The sequence below is a fragment of the Plasmodium yoelii genome, assembly GCF_900002385.2.
Source record: "Plasmodium yoelii strain 17X genome assembly, chromosome: 14".
NCBI classification, from domain to species: Eukaryota; Apicomplexa; class Aconoidasida; order Haemosporida; family Plasmodiidae; genus Plasmodium; species Plasmodium yoelii.
In genome coordinates this window covers 2,148,133-2,168,279 of record NC_036186.2, presented here as the reverse complement: position 1 = coordinate 2,168,279, position 20,147 = coordinate 2,148,133, and the positions used below count along the sequence as shown (strand labels likewise).

Below are 20,147 nucleotides of genomic sequence, written 5' to 3'. Positions count from 1 at the left end.
AGCATAATAAAAATAGCATCCCACTTTTATAGTTACATTAAAAATAAGAGGAAAATAAATATTCACCTGGTCTCTACATATTATCATTATTATTACTATCATTATTATTACTATCATTATTATTACTATCATTATTATCATTATCATTATTATCATTATCATTATTATCATCATTTTTTTGCATATTATAAAAATGGAGTCTGACAAATTAAAGGAATTACATGAAGATATAGAAGAATTGAAAACAATTTTATCTAAAGCAGTTCGAGAAAATGTAAAAAGAAAAATAAGTCGAGTCATAGAAGATATGACAGTTGAAATAGCAAAATTAAAACTTGATGAATTTCAAAAACCTAATAAAATAAATATTACAAATTCAGAAAAAAATGATAATAACATATCATATAGCTCTGTTCCATCTTTTGCTTGGAATCAAGAAAAAAATAAAGTAACTGTATTTTTAACAATTAAAAATATCCAAAATATTAATAAAGAAAATATAATATCAGAGTTTAATGAAAGAGATTTCGAAATAAAAATACATAATCTTGATTTAAAAAATTATAGATTTTGTATTAAAAAATTATATGATAAAATTATACCAAATAAATGTTCTATAAAAATTAAAAAGGATCTTATTCAAGTATATTTAATTAAGCAAGATAATAAACATTGGGATAATCTTCATTTTAAAGAATCTCCTATGTCAAAAATTAAACCACCAAAAATAAATGACCAATCTGAACCATCTGCTATGCTTATGGATATGATGAAGCAATTATATCAAGAAGGAGATAGTGACATGAAACGAACAATCGCAAAAGCTTGGTGTGAAGCTAATGAAAAAAAGAACGATTTTGTTCCCCCTGCTTTTTAAAATAAATAATTTTAATTACTTTTGATGTACATATAAATTTAATTATATAAAATGAACAATTTTTATTCCAAATAAAACGTATCTACATCTATACTATATATATCCATACTATATACATATCCATACTACCACTTTTGAAAAGAACAAAATTGTATTCCCCTTTCAAACTGTTTCGCCTTTCTTTATTTTGTTGCATTGTATTACATTTTATTACATTGTTGTGAACTATATATCCTATGTTACCTCTTTTGGGGACATAAAAGATAACTATGCTATATATTGTAGAACAATTTAAATTTCAAATATTTTTAATTATTAATTTGTTTACAATTTAAAAAAATTATTAAAAATAAAATATAAATATAAAACAATATACACACCTATTAATTATTTTATGTGCATTTTTATTTGTAATATAAAACGATATTTTTTTCATATACGTATATACACAAAGTAAAAATAAAATGCAATACACATAAAGAATACATATACAACGATCACTTTAAAAAAAAAAAAATTAAAGAATATTCATTGTTAATATAAAATTATTCTTTTACTTTTTATTCTTTTTCAAAAATCTAAAACTTTTTTTTTTTTTTTTGGCTTCGGATCCTTTTGTTTCATAACTGTTTTCTGTTCCTGTTTCCGAATTAGTTGCGGTTTCTACTTCTTGACCACCATTACTATGTTTATCATTGCCTTCGCTATTTTCTACGCTCGCAGCTTCCCCGTCGTTTGCAGTTTTTTTCCCATCTTCAGCTTCAGCTGCTTCTACTGGTACTTCTGATTCTACTGGTGCTTCTACTGGTGATTCAGCTTCTACTGGTGATTCAGCTTCTACTGGTGATTCGGCTTCTACTGGTGATTCAGCTTCTACTGGTGATTCAGCTTCTACTGGTGATTCTACTTCTACTGGTGCTTCAGCTTCTACTGGTGCTTCTACTTCTATTGGTGCTTCTACTTCTACTGGTATTTCATCTTCTACTGGTGCTTCTACTTCTACTGGTGATTCATCTTCTACTGGTGCTTCTACTTCTACTGGTGATTCATCTTCTACTGGTGCTTCTACTTCTACTGGTGATTCAGCTTCTACTGGTGCTTCTACTTCTACTGGTGATTCAGCTTCTACTGGTGATTCAGCTTCTACTGGTGATTCAGCTTCTACTGGTGATTCAGCTTCTACTGGTGATTCAGCTTCTACTGGTGCTTCTACTTCTACTGGTGATTCAGCTTCTATTGGTACTTCAGACTCTATTACTGCTTCTGATTCTATGGGTGCTTCAGTTTCTACAGCTACTTCAGCTTCTACTGGCACCTCTACTTCTACTGCTGCTTCTACTTCTACTGGTGATTCAGCTTCCATTGGTGATTCAGCTTCTATTGGTACTTCAGCTTCTGCTGGTGATTCAGTTTCTACTTCTACAGCTACTTCTGATTCTGCTGGTACCTCAGTTTCTACGGGTGCTTCAGCTTCTACAACTACTTCTGATTCTACTGGTACTTCATCTTCTACTGGTGATTCAGCTTCTACTGGTACTTCAGCTTCTACTGGTACTTCAGCTTCTACGGGTCCTTCTACTTCTACGGGTCCTTCTACTTCTACTGGTGCTTCAGCTTCTACTGGTGCTTCAGCTTCTACTGGTGCTTCAGCTTCTACTGGCGCCTCTACTTCTACTGCTGCTTCCACTTCCACATCGGCTTCGCTAGGAGCGTCGCTTTCGTGTGGCTTTTCGCTCTGCTCTGGGTTTTCTTCAGAGTCAATAATTTTGGGTTCTAATGCATTGTCGTTTGTGGTAATGTCACTATCTTGTGGGTCTTGATCAATTTCCTTATTCACAGAAAAATCATCAATATTATTTATATATTCTTCAGGGATACTACTAAATGAAACGCTCTGATCATTATCGGGTTTTATTTCGTTTAAGCTTCTTCCCCATCCTTTCTTAGTAGTTTCAAAATTAATATCATGTTCATTTTGTTTAATTTCTACACTAATTTGATCAGGAAAATTAGTGGGTTCTACATTTGTATCAAAGATATTTTTATTTTTATTATCATAATCATGAATTATATTCAAAGATTTAGAAGATTCATTTTTATCTGAATTAAGATGGTCAGGTAATGATATTTGACTTTGTGTATGTACACTACTATTATAATCTTTATTACTTTTTTTTTTTTGTTTTTTATTTTTTTTAATTTTTAAAATTTTAATCATTTTTTCACCATGCTTTGATTCTAAATATTTTTTTTTTTGTACAAAAGTAATATCATTTGAATAATAATTTACAAGATATTTAAATGTAAATAAATTAGGAATCAGATCACTATTTTCATTTATAATTTGTTCTTCAACATGTTCCGTTGATTTTTGCAATTTATCAAAAAATTCTGGATCTGAAAAAGTTACATCTGCATCAAAATCTTCATTTTGTTTAATCATAGAATCTATTTTGGCTTTATATATTTTTCTTTTTTCTTTATATATTAAATTAGTTAAATTTATTATCACATCTTTTGATATATTTTCATCTATACTTGGTAATTTAGGAGTAAATCCAAGTAGTGATTCATTATACATCTTTTTGATTGAATTAAGTGATTTTTGAATATCTACATCTTTATCATAATTTTTTAATTCGTCATAAAAATCATCTGCAGTTACATTAAATTTATCTAATACTTGTTTTTCTACATCTTCTATTTTCTTTTTATAACCTTGATTAAGTATAGCTTCTTCTAATTTGCTTACATCTATAGCTGCGTTAGGATCACTTTTTATCATATCATATACTTGCTTAGTTGTTTTTGAACTCTCATTTAGTACTTTATATATTTCAAAACATAAGTGTCGTAATATTAGTAAAATATTATCTTTTACAATTCTTCGTTTTTTTTTAAAAAGCTTTTCTCCTGTTAAATACCAAATTAAAACAAAACTTCCAACGAATATTCCTATTTCTAATAATCTACTTAACCCAGTACTCATTTTTTTTTTTTTTTTTTTTTCAAATATTTATAAAATTTTAAAGATATAATGTCTATATATATAAATCTAAAGTATTAATATATACATATGTATATTATTGCATATGTATATTATTGCATATCTATATTTTTATATATGCACTTATATTTAATTATTATATAGTACACAATATGGTATGTATTGTTCATTTTAAAGGCAGCTACATGTAAATTGTGTACGTATGCATGTATGCATATACTGTCGCTATTTTGTCAAAAATAATGAATAAGACGATAATTTAACTATAGATAAAATTAAACTTGTACTTTCGCTATTCTTATTTTGATTTCAAAATTTATGAAATACTATATAAATAATATCTCAGTTATATATATCATCTGCATATATACATATCTACAAAAGATGTATAACAAAATGTCATGTATATATACACGCTTGTATATATGTATGCACAAATAACTACTATACAACTATGTATATAACATATGCACAAATAATTAAAAACTTATTCACATTCATCTTACGATCTACACAAATACATTCAATATATTAAAAAAAAAAAACTATTATTAATATGCACATATAAAAGTACATATATATCATTGCTTTATATCCAAATTTGCATTTTAAAGATAATTCAATCGTATTTATACTTATACAATAATTACTCGTTAATTAATAAAAAATGTAAAAATAAAACATGTATTATTATACCCCCTTTTTTTATGGTATACAATTTAATTATCTACATAAATAAGGATTATCTGATAAATATAGCGGCGATTGGTTATAGGAAAAAACGAAAAATAAGAAATAAATAATAAGAAGAAATAAGAAGAAATAAGCATAAAAGGTAAATAAAAAATTAGGTACTAAAAGTTCGTAAAGTTCCAGAAAAAATTGCATTAATTTATAATACGGTATTTAATTTACAATATGCTAATAAATTTTACTATAAAAAATAGCGTATATAAAATGTTATATATGTAATTCTTCAAATCTATAACAATATATAATCATATATATTTTTTTACTATTACTCTTTTTACGCATATAATTAATTAATATATATATATAAAGCAAAAGGGCTCACATGCGTTATTATATTACATTGAAAAAAAAAAAAAAAATATTGCATTATAATCATATGCGCAATAAAAATAAAGAACATCAAATTAAGGACATATTCTTTTACGGTTTTTAACAAGTTTATAAAATAAAAAAAATTACTACAAATATATTAAAAAAAATATATTATATTTATGTATATATTATAAATATAAGTAAAATTGGTTTGTTTGCAAAATAAAATATTATAATCATGTATTGAAAAAAACTATAAAAACGAATATAATATCAATATCAATATACTTGTAAAAAGTGAAATTTAAAATACTTATAAAATGAAAAAAAAAATGTGCATTATAAATAAACAATTTATTTTACCAATTATTATTTTATATGTAAAGTTTAAAGGTTAAATAATTTTACAAGGGAAACGGAAAATACCTCTTCTTTTCTATAACACATTTTATAAGTTGCCATTTTTAATTTGAATTATTTATATTTACTTCATAAGGTAATATTTCTATAATATTACATTACGCTAGCTTAACGATATACAGCAAAAATGACGAAAAATGACAAAAATGATAAAAAATGACATAATAATAATGACATAATGACATAATAATAATGACATATGACATAATAGCTATTGTGCCACAGGTATAATTATATATAAAAAATTAATTTGGCGAAATAAAAATCTCAAACACTTTTCCATCAGCTCAAAGTTTTTTTTTTCCTTTTTCACCTGACCGGCAATATAATTTTCTTTAATTATAATATAACTCCAAACTCATTCCGTCCTTAATTTCATAATCTTGTAATGTTATGTGGTCCTTATAAATAGTGTACCATTTTTGAATTCTTATTTTATCTGCTCGTGTTCCTGTTCGAATAAAAAAAAAAATATAGGTTATAATAAATAGGGACACATTGTATTATGAAAATACACACGAAATTTTATTTCCATAATAATACGGAAAGTGGTGAATCAAATAATATATTGCATGGGCATGTAATAATGCAAAAATTATGTACAATGCATAATATTATTCATTTTGCACACACTTTCTTATTTATATAATCACAAACTTAAGGCAAAATAATGTTAATAAAATGCATATGTAACCTGTTTGAGCAGCTACAAGTTTTTTCAAATCTCCGATTGTATCATCAGGGTTACATTTTACTCTAATTTTTTTTCCTAATCGATCATTAAGTATTATTTCGATCATTTTTTATGCCAATGTGACGTATATATTGTTGCTATTATTGTTTCTATTATTATTGCTATTATTATTGCTATTATTGTTGCTATTATTATTTGATTTATTGAGTTCTTGGTTACTTTTTGTCTTTATTTTTACGCATAAACAATGGTATCTTTTTTTACAATTGTCGAGCTGTTTACAATACTGCAATCATTTATTTTCTCGTTATATATATAGGTATAATTTTTTGCGACAAAATTACCATTTAATAAAAATAACCAATTATGAAATTGTTGGGTTATCACAAAATAAATAAAATAAATAAAATATATAAAATATATAATACGATATCTATATTTCTAACCATTTGAAATATTTTTATTCTTATGCATGTATTAACAAAACTTTAATGATGCTAAAATATAGATAAAAATATTAAGTATTTATAAAGTTTGTATTTTTTTCAAAAAATATATCTTTCCACAATCTTAAATAATTTTTTTTAGAAAAAAAAACACAAGTTAATCAGTTTAGAAATTTAATTTTTTTCAAATAATTTGCACCATTTTATTTTTATCTGAATTTCATAGAACTTGTGTTTCAGTTATATTTCTTCTCTTTCAATATCACATAAATTAAAAAAAAATGAAACAAGAAAAGGGTATGGGATTTCCCAATATCTATTGGTATTGAAATAAATCGTTTTATAAATATTTAATTTTCTTTAGTTTAAAAGTTTCTTTTTTCTTTTTTCTTTTTTCTTTTTTCTTTTTTTCTTTTTTTCTTTTTATATTTTTATATATTTTTCATGAGAGTTGTCCCCCTCTCGCAAAAAAAAAAAAAAAAAAAAAAAAACAACAATGTAATATAAGCGTAGTAAAAAAAAAACGATACATTAATTAAGGTGGTATTTCATTTATATTGAAAATAAAAACCAACCACTTGGTATTTTAAGTGGGTATATATACATACATCGTATATGCATATATATGAACACATATTTACTCAGACATACATGCAATTACACACTTGTGTAAAAAGTATAAATATAAATACATAAATATGCATAAATATTATGCAAAGATATTATGTAAAGATATATGGTGTCAAGCCGAAAAATGATGAATATAAAAGTAAAAGTGATAATCCATGATGTATATGAAAATCGGTTCTATTTTTTTTTAAATTTACTAAAACAGTTGTATCTTTAGGTTTATCGATCATATCTTTAAGTAAATTTTCTTTTTTTAAAGCTAATGAATGGATTTTATTTTGAAAATATATATTATTTAATATACATGACAAAGATACAATAGTAGAACATATTCTTAATTGTAAATTATGATTTGCTAATTTAACAGTAGATAATAATAATATACTTGAAAATATTGTAGATAAACTAAAAAAATATTTAAAGTCAATATTTCTTCTTTTAAAATCACCTTCATTATTTTTTATTTCTTTTAATAGTTCTTTTGCTTGTTCAGAATTTTCAGGAAGACCTTTTTTTTTAGGAGCATTTATTCTTCTAACTAATCCAATTTCAGAAAAAAAACATAACCATAATGTTGAACCAAATAAATATCCCCAACTGACATTCAATAATGGCCTAAACACACTTGGGTTGTTTGCAATTAACTTTGGAAACATTGACATCACTATGCTAGACAAACCTGTCAAAAATAGAGTAGAATAAAATAAAATAAATATATTATGTATATATATGCATCTAAGCATAGGGGAATGAACAAAATGAGCAATCCTCTTTTAATAGGTGTGTTTTTTATTTGTTAAGATAATGATTGGTTATCGATTCATGTAACCAACAATGATTTTAAGCTTTTATTTATTTTCGTGCGAAGTTGCGAGTTACAAACTTTTGCAATATATCTGCATAGCCCATTTTTTCAATTTTCACGCTTCATTTTTTCATTTTCACATTTTTGCTTTCTACCTGCGATGCTAGTTAAACATTGAATATGACTCATACCAGCTCCCATTTTTATTTACGATTTTATTATATACTTTTTTTTTTTTTTTTTTTTTTTTAAATATTTCTAAATTTGTTCTTAGTTTTTTTTATTATATAAAATATTTTTAAAAATCAAAAAAAAAAAGAAAAAGGTCAAACCTTTTTTTTATTTAACTAGTTTTAATAAAAAGTATTGCGGGAAAAAAACATGTAACAAAATATATTTTATTTGTAAAACGATTCATATAAATTTAATATAAATACTATTTTATTTTTTTATATAATCTTATATTTTTTATTTTTTAAGAAAAATATAAAATTAACCCTGAATTAGCATATAAAACGTACTACAATAAATATTTGTTATTGTATCGTCATATATATATACATATATTATATGCATTTCTAACGGTCCTTTTATTTTTTTTTATATATTTGTATATTCTTATATAGCATACTTTATTTTATATATATAATATGATGATGCCCCTATATTTTTGACGTTTTGTTAAAATAAATATGAATAAAAACATTTGAATGTTGATACATACATATATATATATATGTCACTTTATATGATGTTTATAAACAATACCTCTACTTCATTTTATATAGTTTGAAATACATGATAAAAAAAATATTGTTTTTTTTTCTATATTTCAAATGTATACAATTCGATATTTATAAATTATGAAAAAAGCAGTTTTACATGATAATATATTTTTCTTATTATATGGTCCCTTTTACAATTATGATATTTTTTTCCCATAAAAAATATATTTTAAATTATAAATAAAAATATTTTCTTGTTTCTTTTTCAAAGATTAAATATTAGCACTAGTTGAAACTGTATTGCAATGTCTCTACTATACGTTTTTACTTCCGTTCTCGTGAAAACGCTATGATTTGTGTATTATTATAAAAAATCAAAAACATATATTTTTATAAAACAATAGTTAGGTATTCAAAAGGTTGTGATAATCGAAAGTATAACTTTTACCAAACAATACTACACATGTATATATTAAGCAGTTTGAACTATCTTCAATTTTTATAAAAAAAAAAAAAAAAAAAAAGTGAGATATACATATAAATTCTCCTTTGCAAATTTGATAAGATATTATGAATTATTAATTATAAACAATTTAACATGCTTATGCAATTTTTTAAAATAAAAGACAAATATATTTTATAATTTTCCATATTGGGTGAAAAAAAAATTGGGGCATGCATTGCCTTCTACACCAAACAACCAACATAACGCCAAAAAATGTAAAAATAAACATAAAAATAAACATATAAATAAATAAATAAATTAAAGTATATGCATGTGTATATGCACCATATCATAGTTCTTCTAAATGACAAACTGTTACAAACCTTTGTGATATATTATCATAGTTTAAAATGTTTGCTTATTTCTTCGCATTCTTTCAAATCCCAATCATATAAATTGTCACATCCTAAAAATACGACATGTGGCCAGTCTGTATTATCTTTCATAAAAAACAGATTCTAAAAATGGAAATAAAATGGAAGTAAAAATAGAAATAAAAATGAAACAACCAAATGAATAATCACTCAAAGTGGAACATATGTAGGGCATGTCCCCTACTATATTTTTTTTTTTTTTTTTCTTTTTTTTTTTTTTCATCTCTACCTTCTTGATATTTCGAGTATAAATAAGGGAAGGGTGTTCATTTTCGCCAAATTTGGAAAAGTCAAAAACTTTTATGATTCCATCTTCGGATCCAGCCAAAGATAAGTTTGTATTACAGCTCAGATTTAATAATGATATACAGGATGTGTTAAATGCTTTAAATTTAACAATATTATTATTATTATTAAAAATATTTGGTGTTGTTATAGCATTTCTTATATCTATTTTATTTATATATCCATTAACATCAGTTAAATATATTGTGTAATCGTTTGTTTTGCTCCATATTGTAGATTCAGGAGTGCTATCTAATTCGATATTTAAGCCTACTTGATTTTTTCTAATATCATAAATTTTTAATGTTTTATCAGAGGATGTCGATAATAATAAATTTGTATCTTTTTCATGAAAATTAAGATTATTTATTTTTTTTTTGTGAAAATCAAATGTATGCAAAATTTTAAGGTTGCTTAAATCCCATAATTTTATAGTATGATCTTTTGAACCACTACTTAACAAATTTGGGATCATTTTTGAAATATTTATACATGTTACACTATCTGTATGTCCTTCAAGTTCATTTTTTAAATTATTTTTATTTTTTTTTTTTTTTTCAACATTAGATGGGTTATTACCTATTGTAACATTTTCATAAACCACCGCCTCTTCTTTTTCATTTTTTGTCTCAACATTTGGTAATTCTTCTTGTACATTTATTTTTCGCTTCTTTTTATTCTTTTTATTCTTTTTATCCTTTTTATTTTTTTTATTATTTAAATAAATATCATCATAAGTATTGTCATGATTTCCCAAATAACATACTGGTTCCAAAGAATCCATTAAATTAATATCCCATAAACCAATATCTTTATTTAATGTACCTATTGCAACTAAATTAGTATTTTTATAATAAGATGATTTTACAACATCCATACATAATGGATAGTTATCTATTATTGTATCATCATATATATTAAATATATTTTCATCATAATTAAAAAGATGTAATTCTAATGTTCCAACATCATTATATATTTTTCCATTGAGTATAATAGAATCTGTTTTTTCTATATTCAATTCATCTTCATATACATATTTTTTACTATTAGATATAATTAAATCTTCTGATATTATTTTTTTACTTTTTTTTTCATTCTGAAATATTGAATCGATCATATCTTTATTTTTTTTTTTTTTGTTTTTTCTTTTATATGAAATGTCATCTACATCAGACTCCTCGCTGCTTTCGTCGTCACTGAAGGTGGCAAAATGAAAAAGTGGAAAATGAAAAAGTGGAAAAATGAAAAAGTGGCAAAATGAAAAAATGAAAAAAGAATGAAACATAGGAATGGCATTAATTTGGAGAAACGGCAGGGCTCCCATTCGGGTTGTTTAATTTGAGTTTTATAGAAAAAGTAAATAACAGATTGGATATTATAAGAAATGAAAATGTTCTACATATATACATGTACATGTGCTAGAAACATAATATAAATTTTGTTAATAAAACTTGTGATATATTATTTTTTTAATTTTTATAAATATACCTGTATACTTGTTTTTTTTTGGAATAACATTTTTGATCCTTTGATAAAAAGGCAATACAACTTACCATATCACTTGGCTTAGCATTTTTTTTATCTTTTTTTTTATCTTTTTTTTTATCCTTTTTTTTATCCGTTTTTTTATCCGTTTTTTTTTTGTCTTCTGTTTCTTTTATGTCAATCGCTATATTTTCTATGCCTTCTTCGTTTTCCATTTCTTTAGATCGAATTTTGAAATTTTATAAAAAAATCTAGATTATTAAGTTTTGATAAAGCATATTAGTAATATGGATGATTCAAATAATAATTCCCTTCCATAAAATGTTTAAGTTTTATAGACATTAACATTTAGGAAAGTATTTATCTTATTGCATTTAATTTTGCTCAAAATAAATTCAATATAGTGTTAAAATTAGTGTATGTATTGTTTATAAAAAAATATATACACATACATATTAGTATAGATATATAACCATGCTCTCAACTATTACCCCAATTGTATAGTTGCATATATCTCCAATTATTTTAAATGTTGTGATAAAAAGAAATGTAAATAGTGTAAGGAGTATAAACGAATAAATTATTAATAACCTTAAAATTGTATAAGAATATTTTTTACATTATTTTTTTTTTTTTTTTTAATATATTTTTTTTGGCTAGATTTTTTATTTGGAATTGAAAAATATAATAATATTCATCATTTTCTATATTATTTATTTTACAACAAAAATATAAAATCTTTAATTTTATTAAGTTTAATTAGTTTGTGAAAAATAGAAGAATAAATGCTGATTTAAATTGCTATTATTATTATGTACATATTTTAAAATAATATATTTTTTTTGAAACATCACAAATAGTTAGTTTATACACGCATAATATATGCATACAATTTGTCATAATAAAAGAGCGTACGATCTCAATGATACAAACTGGATGTTATTTTTTTAAAACATAAAATATATCAATAATAAAAACTTATAGATCAAAATAAGCAATTTTTTCTTTGTATATATTTTAACAAATAAATTATATACATACATGCATACTAAATAAATGAAGACTATAAGTTATAACTACATATTTTGTACTATTTTTTCAGCAAAAAATAATAATAAAAATATATTTTTTTTTATAAAGCTTTTATCATATATATATATTTTTAACCATTGAAGAGAGTTGTATATAATTTTGTATTTATTCATATATTCTTTGTAATGATAGAATATGTATGATTTTAGTAAAACCCCTTTATCACATTCCTCGCATACAGACATACATATTTACTTGCTTGGTTGATTGGTTGCTTGGTTGGTTGCTTGCTTGCTTACTTGCTTACATGTTATATATGACATGATGAGATATAGATTGTTGCAATAAAATTTACATTTTCTTAAAGTAAAAATATTACTTTAGAAAGCCATTATATTTTTATGTTTTATTTGATTTCCAACTTTTTATACAACCAATTTTGTTTAACATACAATCTTATGCATGTATTATATTCTAATAATTATTTAACAAAATTAATATTCTTTAAAACGAATTGGAAATTTATTTTAATATTTTTCCTATATTTACTATTGTTGTATTATACATATTTTTTATTTAATTTATATACATTATTTTATTACTCATAAAAAATTACCTTAAATAAAATTAAAAAAAGATAGTACTTTTTTTTTTTTTTTTTTTTTTTTATTTTTTATGGCTATTTAAAATTTTATTTATATTATAGCTAGACAATAATGCTTAAACAGTTTTTCATATTTTTCTCACACATGTATATACAAATTAAACTATATTAGATATATATATATTTCTTGTCGATATATAAAAATAATTATCATTTTATTTTATTGGGAATTATAACCCATGATACTAATTTCATTCTCTATATGTTTTTAATTCGAATGTGTGCTATGTATTTTTAAAGTTTCCCTTGCACTGTTTTTTTTTTTAATTTTATTTATTTTGTTAAATTTTATGATTTATATATTTATTTAAAAATATTATATTTTTTACCGCATATTCTGCACATATAAATAGTATATAATACAATATATGGGTATATTTTATATTTTTTTTAAATATAATTTATTGTTTTTCTTAATTTTGTGATTTCGTAATTTTGTGACTTCATAATTTTGTGACTTCATAATTTTGTGACTTCATAATTTTGTGATTTCGTAACTTTGTGATTTCGTAACTTTGTGATTTCATAATTTTTTTTAATATTTGTGATGAATGTGAAGAATTTTTTTTTTTTCACAGTTCGCCTTATCTATTTAACGTTTGCAAACATTAAATGTATATGTATGAAATATGTGAGAACCTTTGTATTTTCATAATATTGTAAAATTCACACATTTTATATGCATATACAATGATGTATTGATATAATACCAGCGAATAAATGTTTGCATATACGTATACTGTATATATATATACACATGTAGAATGTATAATATATACATAACCATCTCATGAATACATATTGTATAATTAAATTTAAAAATATTTGATGTGCTTTCTTTTTAAACTAGTATTGTAAAATTGGATATATGTAGTATATATTAATACATACACGATATCCTTTTTCAATTTAATTTCGATTTATTTATTTGAAAAAATAAATATGTTCATATATATATAATGCCGAAAATAATGTTTTAGTAAATTTGTGTATACAAGAAAAAACGGACAAAAATCAAGAAAGGATAGTATATTAAAAAAAGTTGTTAAATGGTAATAAAAGCATTTATAAAATAAATAAAAATGTGATTTTAAAAATATTTAGAAAATCTAGAAATGAAGTGAAATAACGAAGAATATTAATAGACAAAATAAATGAACATATAGAAGAATAAAGAAAACACAATTATTTATATATCCCATAATTATTTACGTACATATTTGTGCGGTCAAACATACTTGTACCCCTTCCACATTTCCTATTATTTTTATTTCATGTTCAGGAAAAATGGATGGGTTTGACGAGGCAAAAATGAAACAGCTCCAGCTGTTAAAGGAAAAAATGAAAATAGCAAAAGCTCAAAAAACTGATGATATTTCTAAAAAAGTTGAAGATACTTTTTCTCATGATGTTCGAAATGTTCGATCTTTTGAAAGTGAAGATATGAAATTTAATAAACCCGGAAAAAAAATATTTGATATATTTTCAACAAATAAAAAAATATTACATCCAAAAACGAACCGAAATATTTTTCAGCAATCAAAAAGTGCCACAAATTTGTCTTTTAAAACAAAAAATGAAAATGGGGTATTGGTTAATGATACTGAAGTATTTGACACTCCTCTTACTTTTGAAGAAGTTATGAGACGAAAAAATGAAAAAAAAAAATTACAAGTAGAGAAAAATTCACAATCCATTTTTTCTGATATCTTAAATAATAAACAAGATAACATGACTCCCGAAAAAGAAAATAAAAATAATATGATTTCAACATTTAATGGAACGACTTACAATACTACTAATAATAGCAATTTAGGAGAATATCATGGGTTAGATCAAAATAATTTTAATATTGAATGTTCTGAAAAAAACTCTACATATACAGGTACTATTCCAACAAATAATAATAGTTCTGATCATATTAATAATCGTATCGGTAGCGATTTAATAAAAAATCCAAATGTGGTAAGTTCAGGAAATATTAATACTAAACTAGCTTTGGAAAATAAAGAAATAAAAAATTCAAGTTCTCTAAATTTAAATACTTTTAATAATTTATTTCAAGAAAATAATCTAAAAAACCAAAGCAATCCAAATAATACCAATAATATAAATAATAATACCTTTTCTCAACAACGGAATATATTAAGTGAAAGTTTGCCTCTTAATTTTGAGAGTCAAAATGCAAGAATGAATATTTTAAATAATGTTAATAATAATGAAAATATTTCAAACATAAATACTAATAATATAGGAAAATTTAACAACACCAATAATAGTGTTAATAATTCTAGTAGCAGATTATTTGATATGAATTTAGGTGGCCAAATGAAAGATTTTCAACAAACACAACAACCAGCTAACAATAATGCTTCACTTTTTGGTGGTGCACACAAATTAAATGAATTTAACCTGAACAAGTCAGACAATTTTAATAATTCAAATGGTGGACTTAATAACAGCATGAACAAATCAGGTATTTTTAACAATTCAAGTGGTGGATTTAATAACAGCATGAGCAAATCAGGTATTTTTAACAATTCAAATAGTGGACTTAATAACAATATGAACAAATCAGGTATTTTTAACAATTCAAATAGTGGACTTAATAACAATATGAACAAATCAGGTATTTTTAACAATTCAAATAGTGAACTTAATAACAATATGAACAAATCAGATATTTTTAGCAATTCAAATGGTGGATTTAATAACAACATGAACAAATCAGATATTTTTAGCAATTCAAATGGTGGATTTAATAACAACATGAACAAATCAACTATTTTTAGCAATTCAAATGGTGGATTTAATAACAACATGAACAAATCAACTATTTTTAGCAATTCAAATGGTGGACTTAATGACAATATGAACAAATCAGGCATTTTTAGCAATTTGAGAAATACCATAAATAATGCTGATTGTTCCGAAAGTAAAAATATGAGCAATGCAAATAATATTTTTAATAGTAAATCCAATACTGGAAATATGGGCAATTCATATGGCAGCATAATAAAGCCAAATGGCACAAACAATGCAAATATCACGAATAACAATGAAAATATTAATAATTACAACGAAGGGGCTAAATTTATAAATTCAAATTCCCAAAATAATATGTTTAATAATACTACCCCTAGTAACGCATCATCTATATTTAGTAAAACTAGTAGTTTATTTAACAAAACGCCACCTCGAGAAGCTAATATATTTGGAACCACAGGGAATAATGCATTAAAAAATTTTGCTAGTGATAATATTCCTAATAATCAATTTAATAATACTATAAATTCATCCAAATCTAGTGGAAATGTTATTTCAAATGAAAAAAACATATTTACGTCGTCAAATACTAATCAAACAATTTTTGGCGCCAATATTGTTCCCACTACTTCTACTATTGCTAATAATACTGTTCAAAAGCAGAATAATATATTTGGTAATAGCATTGGAAATAATAATAACTTCCCACAAAACTCTTTACAAAATAATATTTTTAACAAAGAAAATAACGCTGATAAAAATGGTGTACATAACAATGTGCATAATAGTGTGCATAACAATGTACAGAATAGCGTACCGAATAGTGCACAGAATAGCGTACCGAATAGTGTGCAAAATAAAAACATATTTTCACCCAATAATAACATAAATAATTCTGTGGGCTCTAAACTTAATTTTTCGAATGTGAATTCAAATGCCATGCCAAATAATAATGAACAACTAAAAATTATGAAATTTAAAAATACGTTATCACAAGTAAAAAACATGAAAATGAATTCACTAAATAATACGCCTATTCAAAATTCGAGCAATTTTCCAATAAAGCATGGTGAAGTTTCTACAAAAAATGAAAATGATTTTAGTAATAAGTTAAGCAATAATCAAGAAATTGGTGAACAAACAAATAATGTGCATCTTGCAAAAACTAATTTAAATGATAATAAAGTATGTACAATTTCTGACCAGAATACAAATTCAGATAATGTTGCTGATCCTTCCTCAAATAATGTTAATGATTATAAAGAAGGAAATAATCTTCGAAAAACTATATCAACATATTTTAACAATTTAATACCATCCATATTTTCAAATTCTAGCAAGCCTGATCATAGTACAAACAATGTCAAAGAACCGAATACAAATAAACCCACCGAAACATCTGTACATTCTGGTGAAATAAATAATAATGATAACTCTAAATCTCATAATTTAAATGAGGAAATTAAAAACACAGAATCTATTAATAATAGTTTTGTCGAAAATGCTAATACTGTAAAAATGATACCACAAAAATGTAATGAAAATAATGTGGCCAATAATAATTTTTCAAATAAATTTACCCTTGATAGTAATAGAGGAAATATAAATCTTGAAAATAAAAAAATGGATTCTGCGTTTTCGAGCGCAATCAATACAAACGCCCAAAATAGTGGAAACGCCCAAAATAGTGGAAACGCCCAAAATAGTGGAAACGCTTCAAAAAATGGCAACCTTCCCAACAGTGCCAACCTTCCCAACAGTGGAAAACCTTTATTCCTTAACCAAAACAGTAGCTTATTTGGTAAGGAGCAAGATAAAAATGTATTTGTTAATGGCAAAAATGTTTTTGGAGAAAATAACATTTTTTCAAGTAATAGTAATCCCGGTATAAATGTAAATAAACTATCAAGCTTGAATAATAATAATAATAATAATAGTTTTCAAAATAGGCCAAATAACAAAGTTTTATTATCTTTATCAAGCGATATGAAAACAAATTTAAATGAAAACAATTCAATTAAGAATGCGAAAGGAGTTTCAAATATGACTAACAATACGGTGGAGAGTCATGATATTTTCCAAAAAAATAAAAATAATAGTTTTATTAATTTAAATTCAGAAAATTTTGAAAATAAAGAAGATTTTGAAAAACTTGATAAAATATATAAAAACATAAATTGTATAGATAAAAATATAAATTATATAAATAAATATGCACCTGAAAATATAAACAATACAAATAAATATATTGATGGCAATAGTAATGCCATTAAAAATTATGAAGATTTATCTGCAGCTAGTAAATTATTATTAGATAAAATGAACAATCCAGATAATACAACAGAATCAAATAAAGAAATGAAAGCAATAATAGACCAATTAAATAAAAATATAAATAAAAATGTTGAAGAAATTGATAAATATGAAGAAAATAAAGCTAATAATAAATTACATGAAAATAAAATAAATATAAGAAATAGTGAAAAAAGTAGTAGCTTAAATAATATGATATTAGGAAAAACTTTATTTGACACACAAATGAAAAATAATGGAATTGAAAAATCAGGAACTCTAGGATTTAATATCAACACTAATGAATTAACTCCAATTCAAAAATTAAAATTAATTAATGAAACATCAAAAGAAATTTCTACAAATGATGAGTCAGATTTAAATGAAATGATACCTGAACATGTTCAGAAAATTATGAAAAGAAGAGAATATTTTAAAACAAAAAATAAATTATTAAAAACAGAAACTGATCAAGCAAGTGTAAAAAAAATTAAACCATTTGTTCCAACAAAATATAGTGAATCATTTAGAAATACATTTTATACAAATGAAAATAATAAAAATAATATTTTTTCGTTAAAAAATTTAAATACTATGGGTATATTAGATACAAAAAATAATAATGAAATTGTATCTGAAAATGTACAAAATAATCCAGATATTCAAAATGTAGCATATAACAATGATTATAATACACATACAGATGTAACTGGAAATTTAAGAAATGATAGTAACGCTAGTAATAGTAGTGATTGTAGCAAATTTTCTCAAAAGATAAATAATATATACACTAATGAACATATTGTAAATATGGAAAATGAATTAAATTCACAAACTGATTTTGTATCCAATATTTATAAATCTTTGGATAAAGAAAATTATATATATGGAAAACGTGATAGAAAAGGTTTTAATATTGATGATAAAAATTGTATAAAAAATGATAATAACAACTCTAGTGAAAATGTTTCAAATTATGTAAATAATAATTTAATGCCTGAACATGAATATTTAAATTGTGAAACAAGAAAAAAAAAACAAAAATCAAATTCAGATATAGATAATGTAAATAATGAAGATAATACTTCAAAATTATCAAAAGAAAGCAATAATAATACATTTTCTAATATTGCAAATTATGTAAAAAATATCAGAGATTCAAATACTTTAAATGATATATCAATGAATTTAACAAAATATACTTTTCAAAATGAAAAGATTTTGTGTGATATAATTAATGAAAATTTTAATATGGCATTGAAAATATCTTCCTTAAATGATTTGCCATTTTTATCTGAAGATTTTTCATAATATATATCTCTTGTGCTTATGTAATTGTGTTGATTTTCCATGTGTGGAAAAAAACATAGATTTGCAAACAAACAAATGTGAAACTATAATGAAGAAATCTATTATATCAGCTCAATTTAACTCTTCATATGTATATGATATACACGTGATATGTTCATATTTTATGATAGACTTGTTTTGGAAATATACATACATAAGCAATATACACGTGTATATTATACACTTTTTAATTATTTGAAAAAAACATATTTTTATAAATTATTTTCCTTTTTTTTTTTTAAATAACATTAAAACTAGTTATACAATGTTTCCTTTTTTTTGTTTTTTGCGCTTTTGTTTTGAATTTTTGTATATATCTACATATATATATACATTCATTATTGGCGCAATTATTGTATAGACAAAAACAGTTTTTAATTAAATTTTCAACTTTATATTAGTATAAATTAAAAGAAAACTCATAAAATTATTTACAACCTTTTTAATACACTTAACAAAATGACAAAGTCAAAAGAAAAAAAAAGAAAAAAAAAGAAAAAAAAAGAAAAAAAAAGAAAAAAAGATATATATTAATAGGATGTATTCAAAAGTTTGAATTGGCCTTATATATTCATTATGTATCACTAATTGATTTATTTAAATAACTTTCAAAATTGCAATGAGTTTTTTTTTTTTTTTTTTAAGCTAGCTAAATTATCACTTTTGTTAATAAATATTATGAACAAGCAATAATATATGTGACTATTTTGGACGGTGTAGAT

At 23.4% G+C, this 20,147-nt stretch overlaps 6 protein-coding genes across 6 annotated transcripts; 2 read left to right on the top strand and 4 right to left on the bottom strand.

Moving 5' to 3' along the window:
- Positions 1–193: 193 nt before the first annotated feature.
- On the top strand, positions 194–877 carry PY17X_1455100 (uncharacterized protein; the record flags this gene model as incomplete). The annotated part of the gene is made up of 1 exon (XM_720089.1): positions 194–877. One exon carries the CDS (start codon positions 194–196, stop codon positions 875–877), a length of 684 nt encoding a protein of 227 aa, XP_725182.1.
- Positions 878–1,430: 553 nt separating this feature from the next.
- Positions 1,431–3,866, bottom strand: PY17X_1455000 (conserved Plasmodium protein, unknown function; the record flags this gene model as incomplete). Its single annotated transcript, XM_720090.1, has 1 exon — positions 1,431–3,866. One exon carries the CDS (start codon positions 3,864–3,866, stop codon positions 1,431–1,433), a length of 2,436 nt encoding a protein of 811 aa, XP_725183.1.
- Positions 3,867–5,704: 1,838 nt separating this feature from the next.
- On the bottom strand, positions 5,705–6,169 carry PY17X_1454900 (ubiquitin; the record flags this gene model as incomplete). Its single annotated transcript, XM_721500.1, has 2 exons — positions 5,705–5,820; positions 6,064–6,169. The coding sequence occupies 2 exons, from the start codon at positions 6,167–6,169 to the stop codon at positions 5,705–5,707; spliced, it is 222 nt and encodes a 73-aa protein (XP_726593.1).
- Positions 6,170–7,231: 1,062 nt separating this feature from the next.
- PY17X_1454800 (conserved protein, unknown function) lies at positions 7,232–8,145 on the bottom strand (the record flags this gene model as incomplete). Its single annotated transcript, XM_718667.2, has 2 exons — positions 7,232–7,818; positions 8,100–8,145. The coding sequence occupies 2 exons, from the start codon at positions 8,143–8,145 to the stop codon at positions 7,232–7,234; spliced, it is 633 nt and encodes a 210-aa protein (XP_723760.2).
- Positions 8,146–9,512: 1,367 nt separating this feature from the next.
- Positions 9,513–11,536, bottom strand: PY17X_1454700 (periodic tryptophan protein 1, putative; the record flags this gene model as incomplete). Its single annotated transcript, XM_022957674.1, has 3 exons — positions 9,513–9,632; positions 9,778–11,032; positions 11,325–11,536. The coding sequence occupies 3 exons, from the start codon at positions 11,534–11,536 to the stop codon at positions 9,513–9,515; spliced, it is 1,587 nt and encodes a 528-aa protein (XP_022813025.1).
- A 2,768-nt stretch (positions 11,537–14,304) lies between these two features.
- PY17X_1454600 (conserved Plasmodium protein, unknown function) lies at positions 14,305–19,386 on the top strand (the record flags this gene model as incomplete). The annotated part of the gene is made up of 1 exon (XM_720789.2): positions 14,305–19,386. One exon carries the CDS (start codon positions 14,305–14,307, stop codon positions 19,384–19,386), a length of 5,082 nt encoding a protein of 1,693 aa, XP_725882.2.
- Between the last annotated feature and the right edge of the window lie 761 nt (positions 19,387–20,147).